This window comes from Choristoneura fumiferana, chromosome 17 (assembly GCF_025370935.1).
Source record: "Choristoneura fumiferana chromosome 17, NRCan_CFum_1, whole genome shotgun sequence".
Lineage (NCBI taxonomy): Eukaryota > Metazoa > Arthropoda > Insecta > Lepidoptera > Tortricidae > Choristoneura > Choristoneura fumiferana.
Window position 1 is genome coordinate 18,930,536 of NC_133488.1, and position 19,471 is coordinate 18,950,006.

General features: G+C 39.1%; 1 protein-coding gene across 2 annotated transcripts in view; it reads right to left on the reverse strand.

Annotated features, from left to right (window-relative positions):
- Positions 1 to 18,892, reverse strand: part of ValRS (Valyl-tRNA synthetase) — a 31,254-nt gene extending 12,362 nt beyond the window's left edge. The window contains exons 1-14 of one of the 2 annotated variants that reach the window (XM_074100217.1): positions 18,515 to 18,892; positions 18,081 to 18,248; positions 17,341 to 17,474; positions 16,224 to 16,382; positions 15,281 to 15,542; positions 14,212 to 14,342; positions 12,870 to 12,967; positions 11,563 to 11,687; positions 9,912 to 10,057; positions 9,087 to 9,279; positions 7,365 to 7,454; positions 4,438 to 4,629; positions 2,484 to 2,590; positions 1,517 to 1,744 (exon numbers count right to left, since the gene is read on the reverse strand). In XM_074100217.1, the coding sequence (XP_073956318.1) occupies positions 1,517 to 1,744; positions 2,484 to 2,590; positions 4,438 to 4,629; positions 7,365 to 7,454; positions 9,087 to 9,279; positions 9,912 to 10,057; positions 11,563 to 11,687; positions 12,870 to 12,967; positions 14,212 to 14,342; positions 15,281 to 15,542; positions 16,224 to 16,382; positions 17,341 to 17,474; positions 18,081 to 18,248; positions 18,515 to 18,679 (2,198 nt within the window). In that variant the 5' untranslated portion in view covers positions 18,680 to 18,892. The remainder of the gene's footprint in view (positions 1 to 1,516; positions 1,745 to 2,483; positions 2,591 to 4,437; positions 4,630 to 7,364; positions 7,455 to 9,086; positions 9,280 to 9,911; positions 10,058 to 11,562; positions 11,688 to 12,869; positions 12,968 to 14,211; positions 14,343 to 15,280; positions 15,543 to 16,223; positions 16,383 to 17,340; positions 17,475 to 18,080; positions 18,249 to 18,514) is intronic. The other variant, XM_074100218.1, reaches the window with a different exon arrangement.
- Between the last annotated feature and the right edge of the window lie 579 nt (positions 18,893 to 19,471).

Below are 19,471 nucleotides of genomic sequence, written 5' to 3' on the forward strand. Positions count from 1 at the left end.
GAAGATTATCTCAGTAATCGTAGTCAATGCGTAAGATCAACGATTTCATTAGTTTGACCTTAATATTGAATTTGGAACACCCCAAGGTGGCATCTTATCCCCAACCCTCTTTTTAATTTACATCAACGATCTTTGCAGACTAGAAATAAATCATGGCACGATAATATCGTATGCTGATGAACACAGTACTCATTTTTTCAGGAAACACGTGGGATGATGTTTATAGAATGCGCAAAAGGGTTTATGTAAAGTGTCTAAACTGGCTTCAAAGCAATCTTCTTACGTTTAAATGCTGAAAAAAACTAATACGTTGCTTTTTCAATAAGGAATTCTCAACAAACCGCCTACTAACCAAATCATCCGAGTGCACCAGTGTTTCCCTTACTAATCTAGACGACTGCTTCTCCTGCCCTATCATTTCTAAAGCAACCACCATTAAATATCTCGGCGTAGTCATAGATTCTAATCTAACTTTAGTCCCCATATTGATACAGTTCTTCAAGAGTTCGTAAGCTGATTTTTTATTTTTAAAAAAATTGCGTGATGTGGCTAACAAACGATTGCTCACTCAAGTCTACACGGCTTTGTGTCAATCCTTACTGTCATACTGCATAACGTCATGGGGTGGCGCTGCAAAAACTTCGCTCATAGTTCTCGAACGAGCTCAAAGAGCTATTCTAAAGGTGTCAACTTTCCGACCGTTCTTCTTTCCCACCAAAGAGTTATTCCAGTCATGTAAAGTGCTCACGGTTCGCCAGCTTTTTATCATGAATTGATCTTAGAGCAGCATAAAATTGCCCCCTACAACCCGATGTCTATAAAAAAAAGGCGATCGGACATAGTTTTTAAAACAACCGCGCGCCAATCACGCGTTTATGCGCAAGTTTTTCAACTTTTTTAGGTCCTTTCATTTACAATAAAATTAATAGACGCCTAAATTATTTATGATTTAAACTACCGTAGCTGTAAATTGAAACTAAAAGAGTGGCTAATGAACTTGTCTTATGAGGAAACTGAAAACCTGTTTATGATAGTTGCATAGCTTAATTTTTCACATGTATATCTGCGAAACACGATGAAATAAATTGTTACTGTCATTTATGTTATTTTTTAAGCCCATATTTTTTATTTGCCTAAGATACAGGCTACTTCAGTATCCTAGTTTAGGCATTTAAGTAATTTATGAATTAGCATGATATTGTATTATGTTTAGGTACTTAGTGTTCTACTTAGTTAGATGTAAACATTTGTATTATATTAAGTCAAAAGTGTAACTAGTATATCGGTTTATTGTTTACTAAAACCTAGACGTAATTTCAGTGCTTACTAACCTTTTTATTTGTAAACAAAATATTTTATTTTGAATAAACAATTTCATTTTCATTTCATTTCATCTGTCACTCACACATACATACAATCCGTATGTCACACAAGCCCAACTGTCACAAACACAACACAAAATACCGAACGCGTGTTCGTGCGCGTTTAGAACTAACTACGAGTTCATTACCCTTACCTTAGCGCATCAGTCCCGCACTCCGGTATCCCATTGGGATAGTCCTGTTTCTGTCCCGCCTTGGCCTTCTCCACCTCTTTGGGGTCCAGGTTGGAGTCCAGAAGTTGCAGATGCAGCTGTTCCAGCGTTACTCCGCGGACCACGTCCACGGGGTCAATGACATTGCCGAGGGACTTGGACATCTTGCGGCCGTGGGCGTCTCGGACCATCGGATGGAGGTAGATTTCTCTATGAAAAAAAAAAACGGTGTTTTTGAGAGTGAATAAAGGTGCGGACATACTATTCAAAACCTGACGCTACGCCACGCTTCCACACGCCCCCCAACGCGTGTCAATACTAATCAGTCCAATATATTTATTATGGTCAGGTGCGGATAGAAACATGCGTCGGACGACGTAGCGTGGCGTCGCGATTTAATAGTATGTTTCCGCCTTCAAACACGTTTTGATACAAAATAAACGTCGATGTAATATAAGGATTGATACTTTAAATCATTGATCTGGAATGAATTTGATCTGAAATAATATTTCAGCCAGTGCCATACATTGATCGATGTTCAAAGCATACTGACTGTATCAAAACGTCGCTTTGTATTTCCACGGGAATTATGCAATTTTCCGGGAAAAAACCATCCTATGTCCTTCCCAGGGTCTCAAACTGTCTCCATATCGAATTTCATCTAAATCGGTTAAACTGTTTCAGCGTGAAGAGCTAGCAGACAGGACCGACTTATTTTCACATTGTAATTCTAATAAGGATAAGTAAGAATTCACCAAAGATAATTAAGAGCATTTTAAGGCGATCTGGCAGACCTAGACGGCTATGGCAGAGTGAACTGGACTACTTCTTGAAAGACTGGCCCTTGTAGACAGAGAGCAGTGGAAGTATAGAGGGGAGGGGGGAGGCCTTTGCTCAGCAGTGTGACCGAATAGACTAATAATAATTTTAAAAAATATCGTAAGTGTACTTGAAGGGCAGTTTTCCCATGAGTCGCTGGCCGAAGAACACCATCCGAGCCACCCAGAAGAACAGGATGTCGTGGCCAGTCTCCAGCAGCGCGCCTGGGTAGAATGCCTGAACAAAATAAAAAGCATTTTATTCTTAAATGTAAAAAAAAAATAGTTGTATCGAAAATACAAACTGAGACATGGATGCACAGAAAAACGAGAAAAAGAGGCCAGCACTGTGAATCGAACCCAGGTCCTCAGCAATCCGTGCTGCATGCTATAATCCCTACACCACGGCTGGACAGGAATCTAGACACGAATTATTCCTATGCATACATATCTCAGGTTGCTTATTTCTACTATGCTACTTAAGCAGCAGCACCAGCGACATCTATGTTTCGTCAAGAGACGTCACATTCTTTCGGAACTAACCGCTCACCCAGACAAGAGATGTCGCTACTAAGCAATCAAATTATGATTGTTTTTTGGAGTCTTTTTGTATTTTTTATTTCAACTCCAAATTTGTTACTTTTACGGGTATCCCTTCACACGCAGCACACACGCACGCAGCACGGATTGCTGAGGACCTGGGTTCGATTCCCAGTGCTGGTCTCTTTTTCTGGTTTTTCTGTGCATCCATGTCTCAGTTTGTATTTTCGATATGGTTTCACGGGATACCCGTAAAAGTAACAAATTAAGAGTTGAAATAAAAAATACAAAAGACTCTAAAAAACCAATCATAAAATAGTTGTGCTAAATACTTGTGATCATTAAACAACATTGTAAATTTGAATGAACTGAAACAATAACTTGGCTTACCCGCGACCTTATGATAGCTACAATCCGCCGGCATGCTACAATCCGAACAATTCATCTGAACACTCCCCATGATATATGCGGTACAAAATGCTCTGCATTGCCAGAGGATCAAGCCGATCAGAAAGTGTCCGTTTGCCGACGAATCTAGCAGCTCTACGTTGGAGGCCGTGGGATGATAATTTAATTTTCATTCAATTTTTATATGGAATAATCGAGAAAACTGACAAAAATGCGACGTTGCCGGCTCGGCAGGCATAAACGCTCTTAACACAAAACTTCTTTTCACTTCTCATGCTCTAAAAGTAGGTTAATATAGCCTTACGAGGCGGGAGTAAAGTGAGTACTTTAGTCCCTAGGGAGTAAAAGTTTTTTTTTTTTTATTTACTTCTAGTGACTTAGATAAATTCAAACAGTCAGTACTTGCTTAGTTTTTGGCATAAAATAAGATTGTGTGTGGACCATTTTCATGACGAAAATGTTACGTTCTTAGTCTACGTGGTCTTAGTTCTATGCTTTTTCCGCATAGAAGGTGGCGCCATTCTATTTATTCCAGTTTGTGTATGGACCATTTCGCCGATGCGATTTTGTTATAGGTATCTGTGTCTGTTTGGAAAAAAATACTTACCGCGAAAACTTTGAAATTGTTGTAGAGAGTAAATTATAAACGATTACTTAATTACAATTTTTTTCTCGCAATCGAAGTGAAAAATATAGTTTTCACCTCGGATAAATAAACACCCTCGCTAAAGCTCGGGTGGCTAACCACCTCGGGTATATATTGGCTTATTTTAGTCCCTCGATAAAACATATACAATTTTTGTTTCGGTTGTTAATTTAATGTTTCCCTTTAGCCCGCGTAAGGGTGTATACTTGCCAAGTGAGTGTATAAAAGTTATAATAATTATGTTTATGACCTAATTTTAATGTCCTTTAAAGCCACAAAATATATAATATGTTCATAGGGGGTGTTTATTAACACTTCAGCATTATGCTGAGCCAGTGTCCGATTCACAACCGCAATGACATACTTTCCTTCGTGTTGTCTATTTGTACTTAATACTATTGTTGTGTCTTGTGTTGTGAATAAATGTATTTTCTTTCTTCATGAAAGAAGCCGACACAGCTGAGCAGCAGCTGTGTTGCAGTTATAGCTACCTTTAAGTCGTCAGTCTGGTCCGGCCAGCCGAATATAGCGAACGGGAACAGTCCCGACGAGAACCAAGTGTCCAGCACGTCGTCGTCCTGCGCGAGCGTGACGTCCCCCGGCGGCACGCCGAACCGCGCCGCCGCCTTCCTCAGCGCCTCTTCTTGCGTGTGCGCAGACACCCAGAGTTCCTCGTTCTTTTGCTGTTGGTGAGGATTGTTAGATGTTTTGATGAGGTTTACAGGTGGATTAACTCCCGACACAAAAAGAGGGGTGTTATAAGTCTGTCTGCGGCACCGTAGCTCTTAAACGGGTGAACCGATTTGAATGCGGTTTTTTAATTTGAAAGCAGGTTTTCTAGCGATGGTTCTTAGACATGTTTTTTTTAGGTACTGTCAATTTAGACATGCTAGTCATAGTTTTATTTTGTTTTATCATGTTGCAAAGAGGACAGTTCGAATCTTTGTGGGGTCAATTTACGCTATAAGCCTGACAAGGACTGATCCACTTTTATATCCAGGGCAGCTTTATATCCTCTTCTATCGCAAAATAGATGTTAATTTTATTAAAATCAATGCGTATAAAAAATATCTACTGTTGGTCTAGATCCAGCCCAGGACCTAGGGGGTTCGCCCTTGATGCCTAAAAAAGGGTTAACGAAGTTCTGATGTACTTGATTTAGGACCAATATTAATGCAAATATTAGAATTGTTTTTAATTTGTTTAGAATAAACTAATTAGTTATAACTTTCAAGCATGATGACACAAAACAGGCGTGCCATTATGTTACATGAAAAAAAAAACAAATAAAGTTTGGCAATACAATTCACTGGGCTATAGTATAGAAAATTTAGTGTCTAAAAGTCTGTTAGTTTAAGTTTCATGACGAATTAGTCATTATTGTAATGTGCATGTAAACGTTTTTATCAATAAATAAATATTATAACCACTCAAATTATTAAGACAAGTAAAAAACCGGCCAAATACCAATGTGACTCGCGCATCGAGGGTCCCGTACAAATCTTTAGGTATTTCAAATTATAGTGGTTTGTTAGATAATTTTCACAAACGCTGTTTTTCTGAGTAGCGAATCGTCACATCGCGGTTTTTCACGTTCGCAAATTTATTTATACGTCTTTTTTCATGTAGCAATTTTTCATGAAGCGTTTTTTATCTTTTATTTAATAGTACATTATTTACGAACGTGAAAAACCGCGATGTGAAAATTCGCTACTCAGAAAAAATGTTTGTAAAAATTATCTAACAAATCGTTTCCTTTTTAACCTTCTATTGGTATGTCTTTACACCTCAGTGAAAAATATTGTACTAGGTTTATGTTACACGAGTATTCACACAAAGAGAAGCGTGCATTACATACGATCTCTTATTATTAGCAAAAGAATATACAATATATACCTACAAAAAAAACAATCATGCCGCAAATGAAAACAACAGATCACAATGAGGGCGTGCAGCGAGCTTTTTAAACACGAAGGTGCCACCATAGCGTAATAATTTCTAATAGTGGGCGTACTTAATTAATCTCGGCACATATTTAATAGTTACTATGTAAAATTCGAATATCGCGTTTGACATGCGATATATTCGGGTGTGTAATGATTTGCATAGCAACGAACTATACAATTTCTGTAATAGTACATTGTGTCTTAAGGGCGGTAAATAAGGAATTACGAACGAGAGCCTATTAGAAGCCCGAAGTCGAAGACTGAGGGCTTTAATGAGTCGATTGTCGTAATTCTAGTACCGCCCGTGCGACATACAATGTTTTTCATCACATTTGCGAGTAAAATTTAATATTTCTAAAAGAAAAAATATAATTCTTCCAAATATTGGCGACACCATAGGCTGCGCTCTTGGCAGCGTCGCCCTCCCCCTACCTCAGCATGTGCCTGAGCCGCGTGTGCATGCGGTCCTGCTGCTACGCCATGCGCAGCACCATCAGTACGGACATTGACTCATTTACCGACCTTGGGCTTCATGACAAGAAAATTTGTACGCGCAATGACTCATTTACCGACCACGGGTTTCATGACAAGCACATTAAGGTCGAGGGTTTTATTTGGGGGGTTGCAACCAAGGTAGTCTGCATGTTTTGACACTGTTTACGAGCAAGTGTGATGAAAAACAATAAACGATTGACATTATCCGTAATTGCATAATAAACAAATAGCATAATGGCCGTATTAAAAAGCAAATTATTAAGAAGTAGAAGAAGCCCCTTTATCCTTCTTTACTCTTTTTATCGTGACCAAATTGTTAACCTACGTATTCTTCGCATCGTAATAATGATTTTAAAGAGTAAGCTGATGCTTTTAAGCCTTTCTTTTGTTTGAATTAATTCCATTAAGAATACGCTGACAGCAAGTTTCACCAAAGAAAGGTCTAATAATAAGTCCAGTAGAAAATATGTTTGTTACTCCTGAAGCATTTAACTATGGTAGTTGTCAGAATTCTTTGTACGGGGGATTTTTTTGTATCGGCCACAAATGTGTCTTAACAATAGTGCAACGGGTCACAGCATTGATTCTACAATGTTAAAAGTCAAGGGCCAAGATTACCACCGAGTGGACGCCCACCAATTCGAAAAGGCGACCTGGAAGACCTAGACGGCGATGGTGGGATGAACTGGACTACTTTTTGAAGGACTGGTGGTAGTTTTTTTGACATTCATAAGAACTTGTTATAGCTTAAATCGAATAAAGATATTTTGAATTTGACTTTGGCCCTTGTCAGTAGTAGACAGAGAGTACCGGAAGTATCGCGGGGGAGACCTTTGCTCAACAGTGGGAAATTTAAAGCTAAAACGATCGAAAATCAATATAAGAACAAAAACTCGGCGGGCAGCAGGTAGTGTATAGATCTAGGTGGCCGAGTTACCTCACTATATGCTAGTATTACGCTATGGTGTGTATCGTACGTGGCTGAGAGGCGCGCGGGTGCGTATCCGCGCGCTCTTCTTGCGGCCGCTGCGCGTGCGACGCCGCCGCGGCGCCGCCTTGCTCGCGTCCTGTCGCCGCACAACATCATATTACCATCCCGGGACCTCAAACAGTCTGTATTCTAGTAGCAAGGACTGTACTCCGTACCATTCTGTCATCACCATACATTCTATATAGTTAGTTAGATTAACAGAAAATAATGGGAGACGTGTTTTTGCTATTGTTAATTATGAAAAAAAAAATGCAGATACAGCCAGTTAAGGGCGGCCACATACACTCGGAATTCGAAATATCGATTCGAGATTCCGTAAATAGGTACATCACACACATACGTTTATTACCAGGCCCATGACATGTCTACCTAGTTTGGGGGTCAAAATATTTGACTATTCTCGTATCTTCTATGTACAAAACTTCCATACTTATTGAGCATTGCATTTAGTTTCAAGTTGATTTGTACAATGAATCATTTTTTATATATTTTAATTTCCGAACGCACAGGCCACCATGCGGAATTCCGAATCCGAGAAAAGTTCGCACGAAAAACTACTGTCTGTTTGCGGTAGGTTCATAGATTTGTATGGATTTATTTATCCCAAATGGATATTTCGAACCGAAATTCCGAAACGGATTTCCGAATAGTTTGTGGCCGCCCTAAAAGTCGGTGTGACGTCACGTACCTAGAACTTTAACGCGCTTTATCTTTGTCATTCTTTGATAGATCGACAAAAGAAAAAATACATATCCAATATTTCCTGACAAATTAACTGACCGTCTAGTCAGAATATTTTCTTTTACCCAAGCAACTACCCAATCAGGGTTTTCCGACAGGCGAAATATCCCTAGATGGCGTTAGTGAGGTCCGTTTGACATTTCTGTCACGCTTGTGATTGGATAAATAACTAAATGAGCCAATCGCAAGCAAGACTGAGGCCGCGGCCACATGAAATCGCTCGACGCTCGTTTCCAGCGTCAAATCTGGTCACGTGACATATAGCGATAAATCTGAAAATGTTGAGCTTTATCGCTGAAAAATAAAAACGTCTTCAATACGGTATTTGACAACTCCTGATTTTGCCATATCTTAATATTATTATGAAAATATAGATAAACAGATAGTGTTTAGCGAAGAGAAAATTTAAATCGGTTGAAAATTGGATTTATAGTGATTTTTTGAAAAATCTATATACCTGTCTCTTTCTCAAACGCTTTTCTCTATGCAGCAAGTATGGCGGTACTGGCGTGTGACGTCACATGCCAGTATGTCTTTCTCTGTCTAATCTTGAATTTCAAACCTTTATAACTTTGTTATTTGTAAAGGTAGCTTAAAAATGGTTTTTCTAATCGATAACAGGCATTGTGTAGTTTAATTTATAAACATATACAAAATAGTCAAATACCGTATTTCGGAAAAAAAACTGTTATCTTTTTTGTCATTCACTCCAATTTATTTTATTTATACCACCGCCACGACTCCTACTAAGTGAGATTCACCTCTCGAAAAACCCTAACTCATTTTCGGTTATACTTTCCTGCCGAAACCTAAAATTCCATTTTAACGCCGAAATTAGCCGTAACCGAAACTGAATGTTCGGTGAGACAATAAATACGGCCTCGTGGCTTTCTTAAGTTTGCCATTTTGACAAGCTTAAGTCACTAAGCTAGCAGCCATTTTGTGGAAAACTTTAGTGTGTCCGTACCTCGGTATGCGGGAGCGTGACCCGGTACGCCGGTATGCGGTGCCCCCACCACAGCTGGCGCGAGATGCACCAGTCGCGGATGCCCTCCATCCAGTGGTACCAGGTCTTCTCGTGCACGTCCGGGATTATCTTGAGCTCGCCCGTCTTCACCGCTTTGATCGCTTCCGCGGCCATTTTGTCGCAGCGGATATACCTTGGTTGGAAAACGACATAGAGGAGTAAAGGTGCGGCCAAACCGCTGCTTAAAAAACGGTGACGGCACGGAATCGCAGTGACGCACCGTATGCGCACCGTTTTTATCGCATGCTCTCCACACCGCTGCTTAAAATACGGAATCGCAGTGACGTGCCGTAAACGTCAGGTCTTTACCGAACAAAAGTCGTGACGTGATTCCGCACCGTTTGCGTATTTTAAACAGCGGTGTGGAAAGCATGCAAAAAAACGGTGCGCATACGGTGCGTCACTGCGATTCCGTACCGTCACCGTTTTTTAAGCAGCGGTTTGGCCGCACCTTAAAATAATAGAGTATTTTATGGGTTCTACGAGCGTTTCAACCGCTGCCAGTTTCCTGTCGCATATGTTGAAGAAATGAGAGACAGAGCAAGACATTTTAATGAATTATAATTGTACCGCAGGCACACCATATCGTTTAACAAAATCCTCCCATTCTATCTGACTCATTTCTTCAGTATAAGCGACAGCTGATAGCGGTTGAAACGCTAATGTTTTTTATTATTATTATGGGAGGAAAACTAGCAAGCGGGTCATATGATGGGAAATAATCACCACTGCCCATGTTTAAGTGTTCTATGACCATAAGCATACCATTGCGGCTTGAGCATGGGCTCGACGACGTCCTTGGAGCGGCTGCAGAGCGGGACCACCATGGCGTGGTCTTTGGTCTCGCGATACAGCTTCAGGCTTTCCAGGGTCTTGATGATGCTGCGGCGCACGTCGAAACGTTTCATACCCTGGAGAAGGGTTTCGTCATCATTGCTGACATATCAAAATCGGAAATGGGCCAATCAACTATTTTGCGGACACTTTGGGCGTCTCCTGCGTTACCAAAATTGTCTATGGCGTTACCAAAAAATCGTACTTCCAACAAGATATTTCACGGTTTAATAGGTTGATCTTACGTAGGATGGCATGTATTCATGTACACCATCTATTAAATACAGTAAAAACATGTTTATTTACAAAAATCTGCAATTGTTTGAAAAATGTCGCGGACAGATTAGTGTCGGTAAAAAAGTTGATTGGCCCAAATATTACTTTCTGATCGTTGTATTTATTTTGAACCAGAAGACATTGAACAATAAAAGCAGAAAAGTAGGTAATAATATACGCGTCATTTTGTTAAAATTTAGACGTTAATGACGGTGTACTGCCTTTTCGGCGAAATATTTTTCGCCAAATTTCACTTAGCACCGAACCTTTCGCCGAAGTTTCATTTGGCAAACCAATCCTTGGCATAACTTTGCTTCGCATTTTTCTTATTACGCAACATTTTTATATTGCAAAATTTTACTTCATCACACTTTTATGTGGCAAACAATTATGTAGCAAATGATTGGCTAAGGCAAATAACAAATAGTCAAATAACATTTGGCCAATTTTTACAATAAGGTAATTATATCAGTCATGATATATAATAAAATGAATAAATGTTAAATTATGTGGCGGTGGGCGAGCAAGACGAGACTAGGCAGAAGCGACTTGGATAGGTTAGGTTCAGAAGGCTAAGGCGGGAGCGAAGCGTAGCGTAGCTTCTTCCGCTTTAGCCTTCGATGTTAGGTTTTTTTTTGTAACAGAACGGAAAAAAAACAATTGGCTTGCTTGCTTGTTTGCTTGCTAAATTAAGGAATGCCAATCAACGCATTTGACGAAAACACAAATGACATCTTAAAAACATCCCAGGTAATAATTTGCATAACAATCATTAATCAAATCATTAGTTGGGAAATGATATCAATGCGAAATGTTGAGTTGGGAAATGAAATTTCGCCTAAATAAAAATATGGGTTGAATAGTTTGGGAGTTAATAATTTGCTAAACAATTTTCGCCAAAACATTAGTAAACCCGGCACGCGTCATCGTGAATGACTCTGCCTATAGATTGTTAACTCAACAAATTTCATCGAAATCGTTAGAACTGTGTCTGAGGTCGCCGCATAACTTAAAATATACAAAGTAAGCTTAGCAAAGCTTGTGTTATGGGTACTAAGCAACTGATAAATACATATAATTATATAGATATAGATACATACTTAAATACATATTAAACACCCAAGACCCGAGAACAAACATTCGTATTTTTCATACAAATATCTGCCCCGACACGGGAATCGAACCCGGGACCTCAAGCTTCGTAGTCAGGTTCTCTAACCACTAGGCCATCTGGTCGTCTAGTCGTCTTTAAAGCGGAGAAAACAGTATAGATCGTGCTACGTGAGCTCCTGGCTGGTTATCTTACCGAGAAGGCGCCACAGTTGTCCAGCGTCTTTCCCTCATCATCGAATATGGTGATAAACGGCAGATTGTGTCGCTTGCCGATTTCGTAGTCGTTCGGATCATGAGCCGGTGTTATTTTGACGGCACCTAACAAGTAAGACGTTGTTAAGCGAGGTATGCACGGCTTGTTTCGAGTGAATTCGTGGCTCGTGCTCACGGTGAGCTCGAACGGAAAGCCAATGTGAACTGCGCGCCAGAGCTCTTGCTGCTCGGCTACCCGGCGTGGTTGCCGGTGGCGAAAAACTACCCTTGTTTTTTTTACGTTAATTTGTACTTTTTATTAAAAGTATGATTTTATGTCGTACAAATCCACTAAAATCTATCTCCTACGTATGCTACATGCTGTAGTATACATGTATTGCAAATTTTTTTTTAAGAAACTGTATCATTGATATCTCCTGTCCTGAGTTACGGGACAGGATAACATAATTATCAGAGCCCGGATTTTTTACGGCATTTTTGATCTGTCATAGTGACTTCTCACTTATCGACTCTACCTAAATGATATCGATAATGATATTATCGTAAAATAATACTCGACTATATATTCGACTGCTCGAAAGTGAATTGGAATAGATCGCTGTTTAACGATAAAACCGTCTAATGTTGTCATCTACTTTTAATCTTTTGAACATGTTGTGTATCGATATATCGATATTGAATGTCGGAAGTCGATAAATGAGAAGTCACTATGGCAGATCGAAAATGCCGCGAAAATTCCGGGCTTTGATAATAATATTAAAAAGTTGATTGATCCAAAAATCCATGTTATTTAAGGATATCCCACAACAGCCGGATCTAGGGGATTACGCGTGCAAAGTCGCGGTTAAAGTCTAGTGATTGATTGCAATCAAGAAACCTTCCCAAAACTAGAGTTAAGATAATTCATCATCATCATCATCATCATCAGTACTAACTAGTACAGTCAAGGGCAAAGATATCGACACGGCCAAAGTTAGAAAAATATGTATACACGACTTTATGCACTACATTAAGGCCGTGTATACATATTTTTTGCAACTTTGGCCGTGTCGATATCTTTGCCCTTGACTGTACAGGGTATATTTAAATACCTATTTCAATCTAAAAAATACGCCGTTAACACCAATAGCAACCAAGAATAGTAAAATTATTGACTTTTGTTTTCAAACTTTTTCGATTTTCAAATATTCAAATTTTGATAAAAACCGACTAAAAAACCGGTTTTGATAAACATCGATTATTAACCGGTTTTCACCGGTTTTTGCAATCCCTAATTGCAATACGCACCAGTCCCGAACGTCATGTCGACGTACTCGTCAGCGATGACCGGCATCTTCCGCTTGCAGATCGGGTGGATTAGATTCTTGCCTATAAGATGTTTGTACCTGTAACAGAAGTACAGTATGCAGTTTTTATTAATACGGACGTTGACACCATTAAAAAATAACTCGAAGACACGACTCCAGTAAAAAAAACGCTTTATTTTAGCCCTGAAAACCAGATTAATTTTCGATTAACTGCAAAATTGGATTTTTTGTTGCTTTAAAACAAATAAATAGTTAGTTGATTGTGTTGGCGAACAAGTGACGTCATATGTCGCTATTTCCATTCAAACTCTATGGGAGAATGAGGGCTATCGCGAATGAATTCGCCGCTAGAGGCGCTAGTGTAGCGTGAGGTCTCCGAAATGTCAAATCTCATAGTTCTTGGGTGAGCTACGCGGGTTTATTTATAATTAGAATAATTTTGTGAATATTTTGCATTACCTGAAATTAATTATGGCAATTATGCGTTACGGGGCAATGAATGTCTGTGTTTTGAGACAGTTTTGTCTTTCGGAAACTTTTGTCCTCCTTTTTTTCCGAACAAAACGGGACTAAGCAACAATGTGGTTGCTGGATATTTTTATGGTACGGTTTTAAGGTGTATTAAATATGATTTTAATCTAAACTTTGTTTTAACGCCCGTAATAACAGACTCTGAAAGCCACACTTAAAAACCTCACGCAACAGTGCGCCATCTAGTGAGACAAAAAACGATAGTCCTCATTGTGTTTTGACAGCTCATAAAAAGTACGTCAGTTGATTGGTGGAGTCAACATCCCTATTATCAACGTCATAAAACAATAATTTCAATATTATATGTACTATAAGTGACTTAGTAAATATAACCTAACCAACAAATTACTTTACTATTTTATATTATAATATGTGATTCACAGGGTGAAAACACAGAGAGAATAAGCAAGTACTTTTTGATTTCTTCAAATATATCTTCATTCTTTAACAAACAGAGTTGTAAAAGACTTTTTTCAAATATATTAAAAAACACGAAGCTATGGACGTTTTAAATTGTCAATTAGATAGAGAGATCCGTCATAGTCTTTGACGTCAAATGCTACAACGGCCATAGAAATTTCATGCTAAATTTATTCTTTCTAGAAAGAGATGGCATGCAAACTTCAATCGCTTATATCTTGCTTATTTTACAACAGATATTGATGATTTTTACGTTACTTATTCGTTTTATTTTCCGGTTTTCTACCAAGTCAAATTATTTAAGAGAAAATTTGTTCTCCGTGCATATTCCCTATTCCCTAGCCCCTGTGGTTTATACTCTTGAGACTGACCTCTCGTCATTGGGGTGCACGGCGACGGCTACGTCCCCCAGCATGGTCTCCACGCGAGTGGTGGCCACGACGATCTCCTCGTCGGAGCCTTCTGCCTTGTAAGCGAAGAGGACCAGCACGCCGAACTCCACCTGTACGCACAGTAGGATAGACGTTTGTTAATCTGGAACCTGATCTACAGCTTGCCCATAAAGAGTAGAAATTAAAAACTGGCAACACTGTAGTGTCATCCCTTTCAAACCAGGGCGCAAAAAAAGGGAGGACACTACAGTGTCGCCACTTTTTAATTTCTACTCTTTATGGGCAAGCTGTAAAGAGATTAGTATAGATGAAGAACGATTGTCCAGGAATTGGTCTTCAAATTATTCCACAATAATGCAGCAGGTAATTGGGTGAGCTTAACCTAACACCCCACATTTCACGCGCCTATTACGCGTTACACTTTGAACATCAATCAATGTATGGGAACTCTTGTCAACCACACTAAAAAAAAATCTGTAAAACATATACAGGTTTATTTAGTCAAACTAACTCAACTATCTATAGTATAGATTCTTTTCTCTATGATGGAGCGACGCCCTGGTTAAGATCGCGGGATCGCGGTGGATGCGGAAAGCACAAGGCCCGTCTGAGTGGAGGGAGAGCCTTGGGGGAGGTCTTTCGGCTGACATGATGATGATGATGATGAATTCAACTATCAATATTCTGGAATCATTAGATGATACCATGCATTGCTGTGACCATACAGGGTAAATCTTCAAGCCTCAGCACCATCTTTAATTTGGGACACATTCAAGACTGAAAATCTGTCATCTTGTATGATCATTCAAAAGATTTTACAAAATGGATCACCATATTAAAGATTTTGAGTCGCGGCGCGGGCAGCAAATGTTTGACACTAGTCACACAAATTATCATGATAAATATCACAAACAAATAGTTTGCGCATACAATACCTTGTGCTCGTAACCCAGTATAGCCTGGTCCTTCCTGGCAGATAAACTTAGCCAAGTTCAATGTCGTAACGATCTAAAATTGTGTCTGTCACCTACATTGCATAAGCGCTTACCTTCTGCTCGTATCCTGGTATAGCCAGCATGGTCCTTCCAGGCAGCTCAACTTTGTCAACCTCAATGTCAGATATGGCGCTCTTTAGGGTACACGACCAGTTGACGAGCCTGTTGGCACGGTAGATGTCTCCAGCGTCGTGTAAGCGGATGAAAGCCTCCGCGACGGCACGGCACATGGAAGGGTCCATTGTGAACTTGGCACGAGACCAGTCGAAGGAGGAGCCGAGTGAGCGGAGCTGCTCGTAGATGCGACCGCCTTTCCTGTGAAGACAAACAATTACTTAAATATGGTGAAGACTTTTAGGATCTCACCTGGTTTTGGCTTCTTAGGACTTCAGTGCATGTGATTTCATTAATTTTCCATTAAACTTGTAAAAACCTTACATATTCATGCCTATATGATACAAAAATAAATAAAAACAAGTTTTCTCAGTCAAGATACATTAGAATCATTCGCCAAGCAAAATAAATTTCGGTTATATTAAAATGGTTCGACCAGAGCCAAGGCGTATGTACATAGCAAAAGCTAGCAATACCTATAGTAATTGTTGTCTATGGCCTGCATTGAATAGACAGCAGGGTAGGCAGCAGTACTGCTGGTGGCGCGCTGCGACGGCACAAACTACCAACTGCTTGCCCTGTAATCGACCCAATGCATGCCAATGTTTCTACAACAAAGGCCAAGACTTATTAATCAAAGAGGCCAGTGCAGTTCTTATTTCAAAAAAGATTGGACACATTCTCTTCTTTCTTTTACTTGAATCTGACCGTGATTGACCCCTATCTCACCTAATAATAAGTGCCGATGAGGCCAAAGGTGTATCTCACTGGGTCAGTAGCCTATTCGCTCTAACCTTGAAGAGCCCTAGATATTATTTATGCGGAAATACAGACGACAGGAGCGAATTCCATTCCTTAGCAGTTCGCATTACGAAATCTTACTCATTCTTCCAGTCCCAGACGCGCTTGATGAACTCCTCTCGGCCGAGGTCATGTCGGGTCTTCTTTTCCTCGCGCCACAGCTTCTTCTCGACCACCACCTGCGTGGCGATGCCTGCGTGATCACAGCCCGGGTTCCACAGGGTTGTGCGACCGTTCATCCTGAAAAAGAGGTTAGCAGAATGTAGGTTGGTGCAGAATATAAAAGTGTTTTATGTGCAATATACATAATATGTATCTATTATTTCTATATTATTAACACATTCAGTTTCAAGAACCCGATAATTGGGTTCTATGTTTGTACATATACTTAATTTTCTTTAGCATTACAAAGAAGGTAAGAGATCTTGAGGTGTCTTTTTATTGAAAAACACTTTTGAAAAATAAGTTGCAGCAAATACGTAACAATTAGCAAGGACATATGATCATTTACATTCTTTTGGTATCATAAGTTAATAGTTACTGTTTCTTTTTTTATTATTTCTAATGCTAAAAAAACAAGTATAGGACACACCCCAGCAAACAAGATGCTAGAGTTTCAAAGTCTACAAAATACATAGCTGACTTGTACCTACATGAAGACAATATAGTTGAAACTAAAGAAGCTTGTGATTTGATGAAGTACGTAGTTCTCACAGGCACTATAGGCCTCACAGTAACACCTGCATTAAAATCTGCCACTCATGCGAAAATATCTGACACATCTTACCAGCCATAGAAAAAGTCTTATCAAATATTTATGCATTCTTTGTTGTGTTCTTTTAGGGTTTCGTACCCAAATGGTAAAAGCGGAAACCCTATTACTAAAACTTTGCTGTCCGTCCATCTGTTTGCCTATATGTCTGTCACCAGGCTGTATCTCATGAACCGTGATAATTAGACAGTTGAAAATTTCACAGCAAATACTAACAGAATAAAATAAATATTTAAGAGGGGCTACCATACAACAAACATGATTTTTTTGCTGTTTTTTGCTAATGTCTAATGAATGTTGTATAGATGGTACAGAACCCTTCATGCGCGAGTCCGACTCGCACTTGTCCATTTATTTTTTATTTATAAAAGGGGCAAACAAGCATGTGTCACTTATTAGTGCTGGTGACTGTACCATGTAAATTACCTGTGCCATCTTGTGATTGCATCTTGCACAGCATTGGTGAGAGCATGGCCAAGATGCAACGAGCCTGTGACGTTGGGTGGCGGGAACACCATCACAAACTTGCCTTTGGGATTTGGCTCCAATACCGACTTCCTCTGTGAACATCAAGAATAGAGTGATCTGAACAATACCCAAGTGAAGTAATAAAGATATTGTTGACAATCTTTGTTTTTACAAATTCATCAGACATGCTTTTTAGCCAGAGAATCTGCTTCTGAGCAGAGAGGCATGTTTGATGCTTTTTTTTCAGAGATTGCCTATGAGGTTGACATAGTCACGTAAGTGTACCTCCTCTGCCTTCTTCTTCAAATATTAAGATGAAAAAGCTTTGTTTTCCACTAATTTCGATTTTCATCCCTCTAGTCTTTTGACAATACTTATCCAATTTATTGAATCAGGCGTTACTTTGCGGACTTTGCGGAGGTCCATCCAGTAAATATTTAGAAAAATTAAACACACTTACTTTTAACTTATAAACAATTTCAACCAAAATTAACAACCTCTTTTTTCTTTGAAGTTGGTTAATTGTTAAGTTCATTAGAATAAGTATAGCATACAGCAGTGTCATATATATGCCTACCTACATGTACAACATGCGATGTGCATTCGAGTATTAAATCAGTTAGCAACAAACCATCTCAGTGTTATCATTATGGCTCCTTTTAACCTCAAAGCTAACAAGTGGCGACGAGGACACTCACCCCATATTCAGGTTTAAAGAATCCTTGTTTTTCCCACCAGGTGTACCAGGCTGCTTCTACATAGCGTGGACTGTAAGCATCTGGCATAGCACCCGAGAGGTCCTTCTTCTCTCCAGGTGCAGTATTGGCTGTATACACTGCACTCTCTTTAGTTTCTTTTACCTTTTTCTATAAAATAAAAAAAAACTATGACTTTGTGCGGCTCTACTAGATGAGATATAATGAGCATGAGGTGATGCAACTTTAGTTGTGACACCAAATTACTCATGCAAGGTTGTACACGGTATTTGCGGCTAGAGAATTAACTACAAGTACTTTCTCTTTTGTTAATCAAATAAATGTTACAAACTATTTTAAATCTATATGGACATTATTTTAACTTTGACATGAACTATAGGTACGTGAATATTGAGAATAAAATAAAAAAAAATAACCTCAGGCTTATCTTTTTGCACAGCTGGCGCAGTGCTCTTTTTGTCCAACTTGGCTTTTAGTTTATCTAACTTTGCTGCTTTTTTAGCCTCCTTCTCCAACTGCTTGGCTGTCTTCTCTTGTGGTTCGTCCCCTGGGGGACCATTTTGAGCTTCGGTGTCTGTCATGTTTTTTTAAAATACTAGAGTTAATCTTTTCACTGACGAAACTCCACACCGCACTCTTCACTCAGCCTCAAGCTCAACTCACATTTGCTTGCATGCAACCAAACCAATGGTTTGGTTGGTTGATTGGTTCAAAGAGAGAGAATATAACCACTACGTTTTAGATTGGTTGATTTTGATACTTTTGGTTGGATTGGATTGGATGTGGCAACGGCGATAGCGAGGTGGGGAAAAATGGCGAGGGGGGGAGGAACGAGAAAAATGACATAATGACATAACATAATGCGATCAGTACTACGCAAACATGATAGAACGTGAGAAATACGTCGGAAAAACTAGCCAATTTTAAAATTTTGCTATCTTTTTTACAATTATAATATTAAATATAACCTATTCTTATGAAATTTCATATTGTTTGAGTAATTTGATAACGAGTTTGAGTAACTTGTAACTTAATTAATTAGACCTGTAATATCATAAAGTGCGTGTAACGACTTTCAACAGTAGAAGTGACAGCTGCGTTTTGTTACTATAAATCACAGATTGATAAAAAAATGATGTCCTTGATTAACTTTCATTCCTAATAGTATCAAACGATCTTTAACCGAATATTGATTTAAATTTATTTATTTCATTTAAAATTGAACCATGTTTATTATTACCAAGTTTAGGTTTTTTGCATTTGACAAAATCTTTTTCTTTATTTTTTTGCCCAAATTGTTATTCTAATTTTACCGCCACTTACAAAGCAGAATAACAAAACGAATCAAAGCAAGCGCCAATCGTTGCTTCATC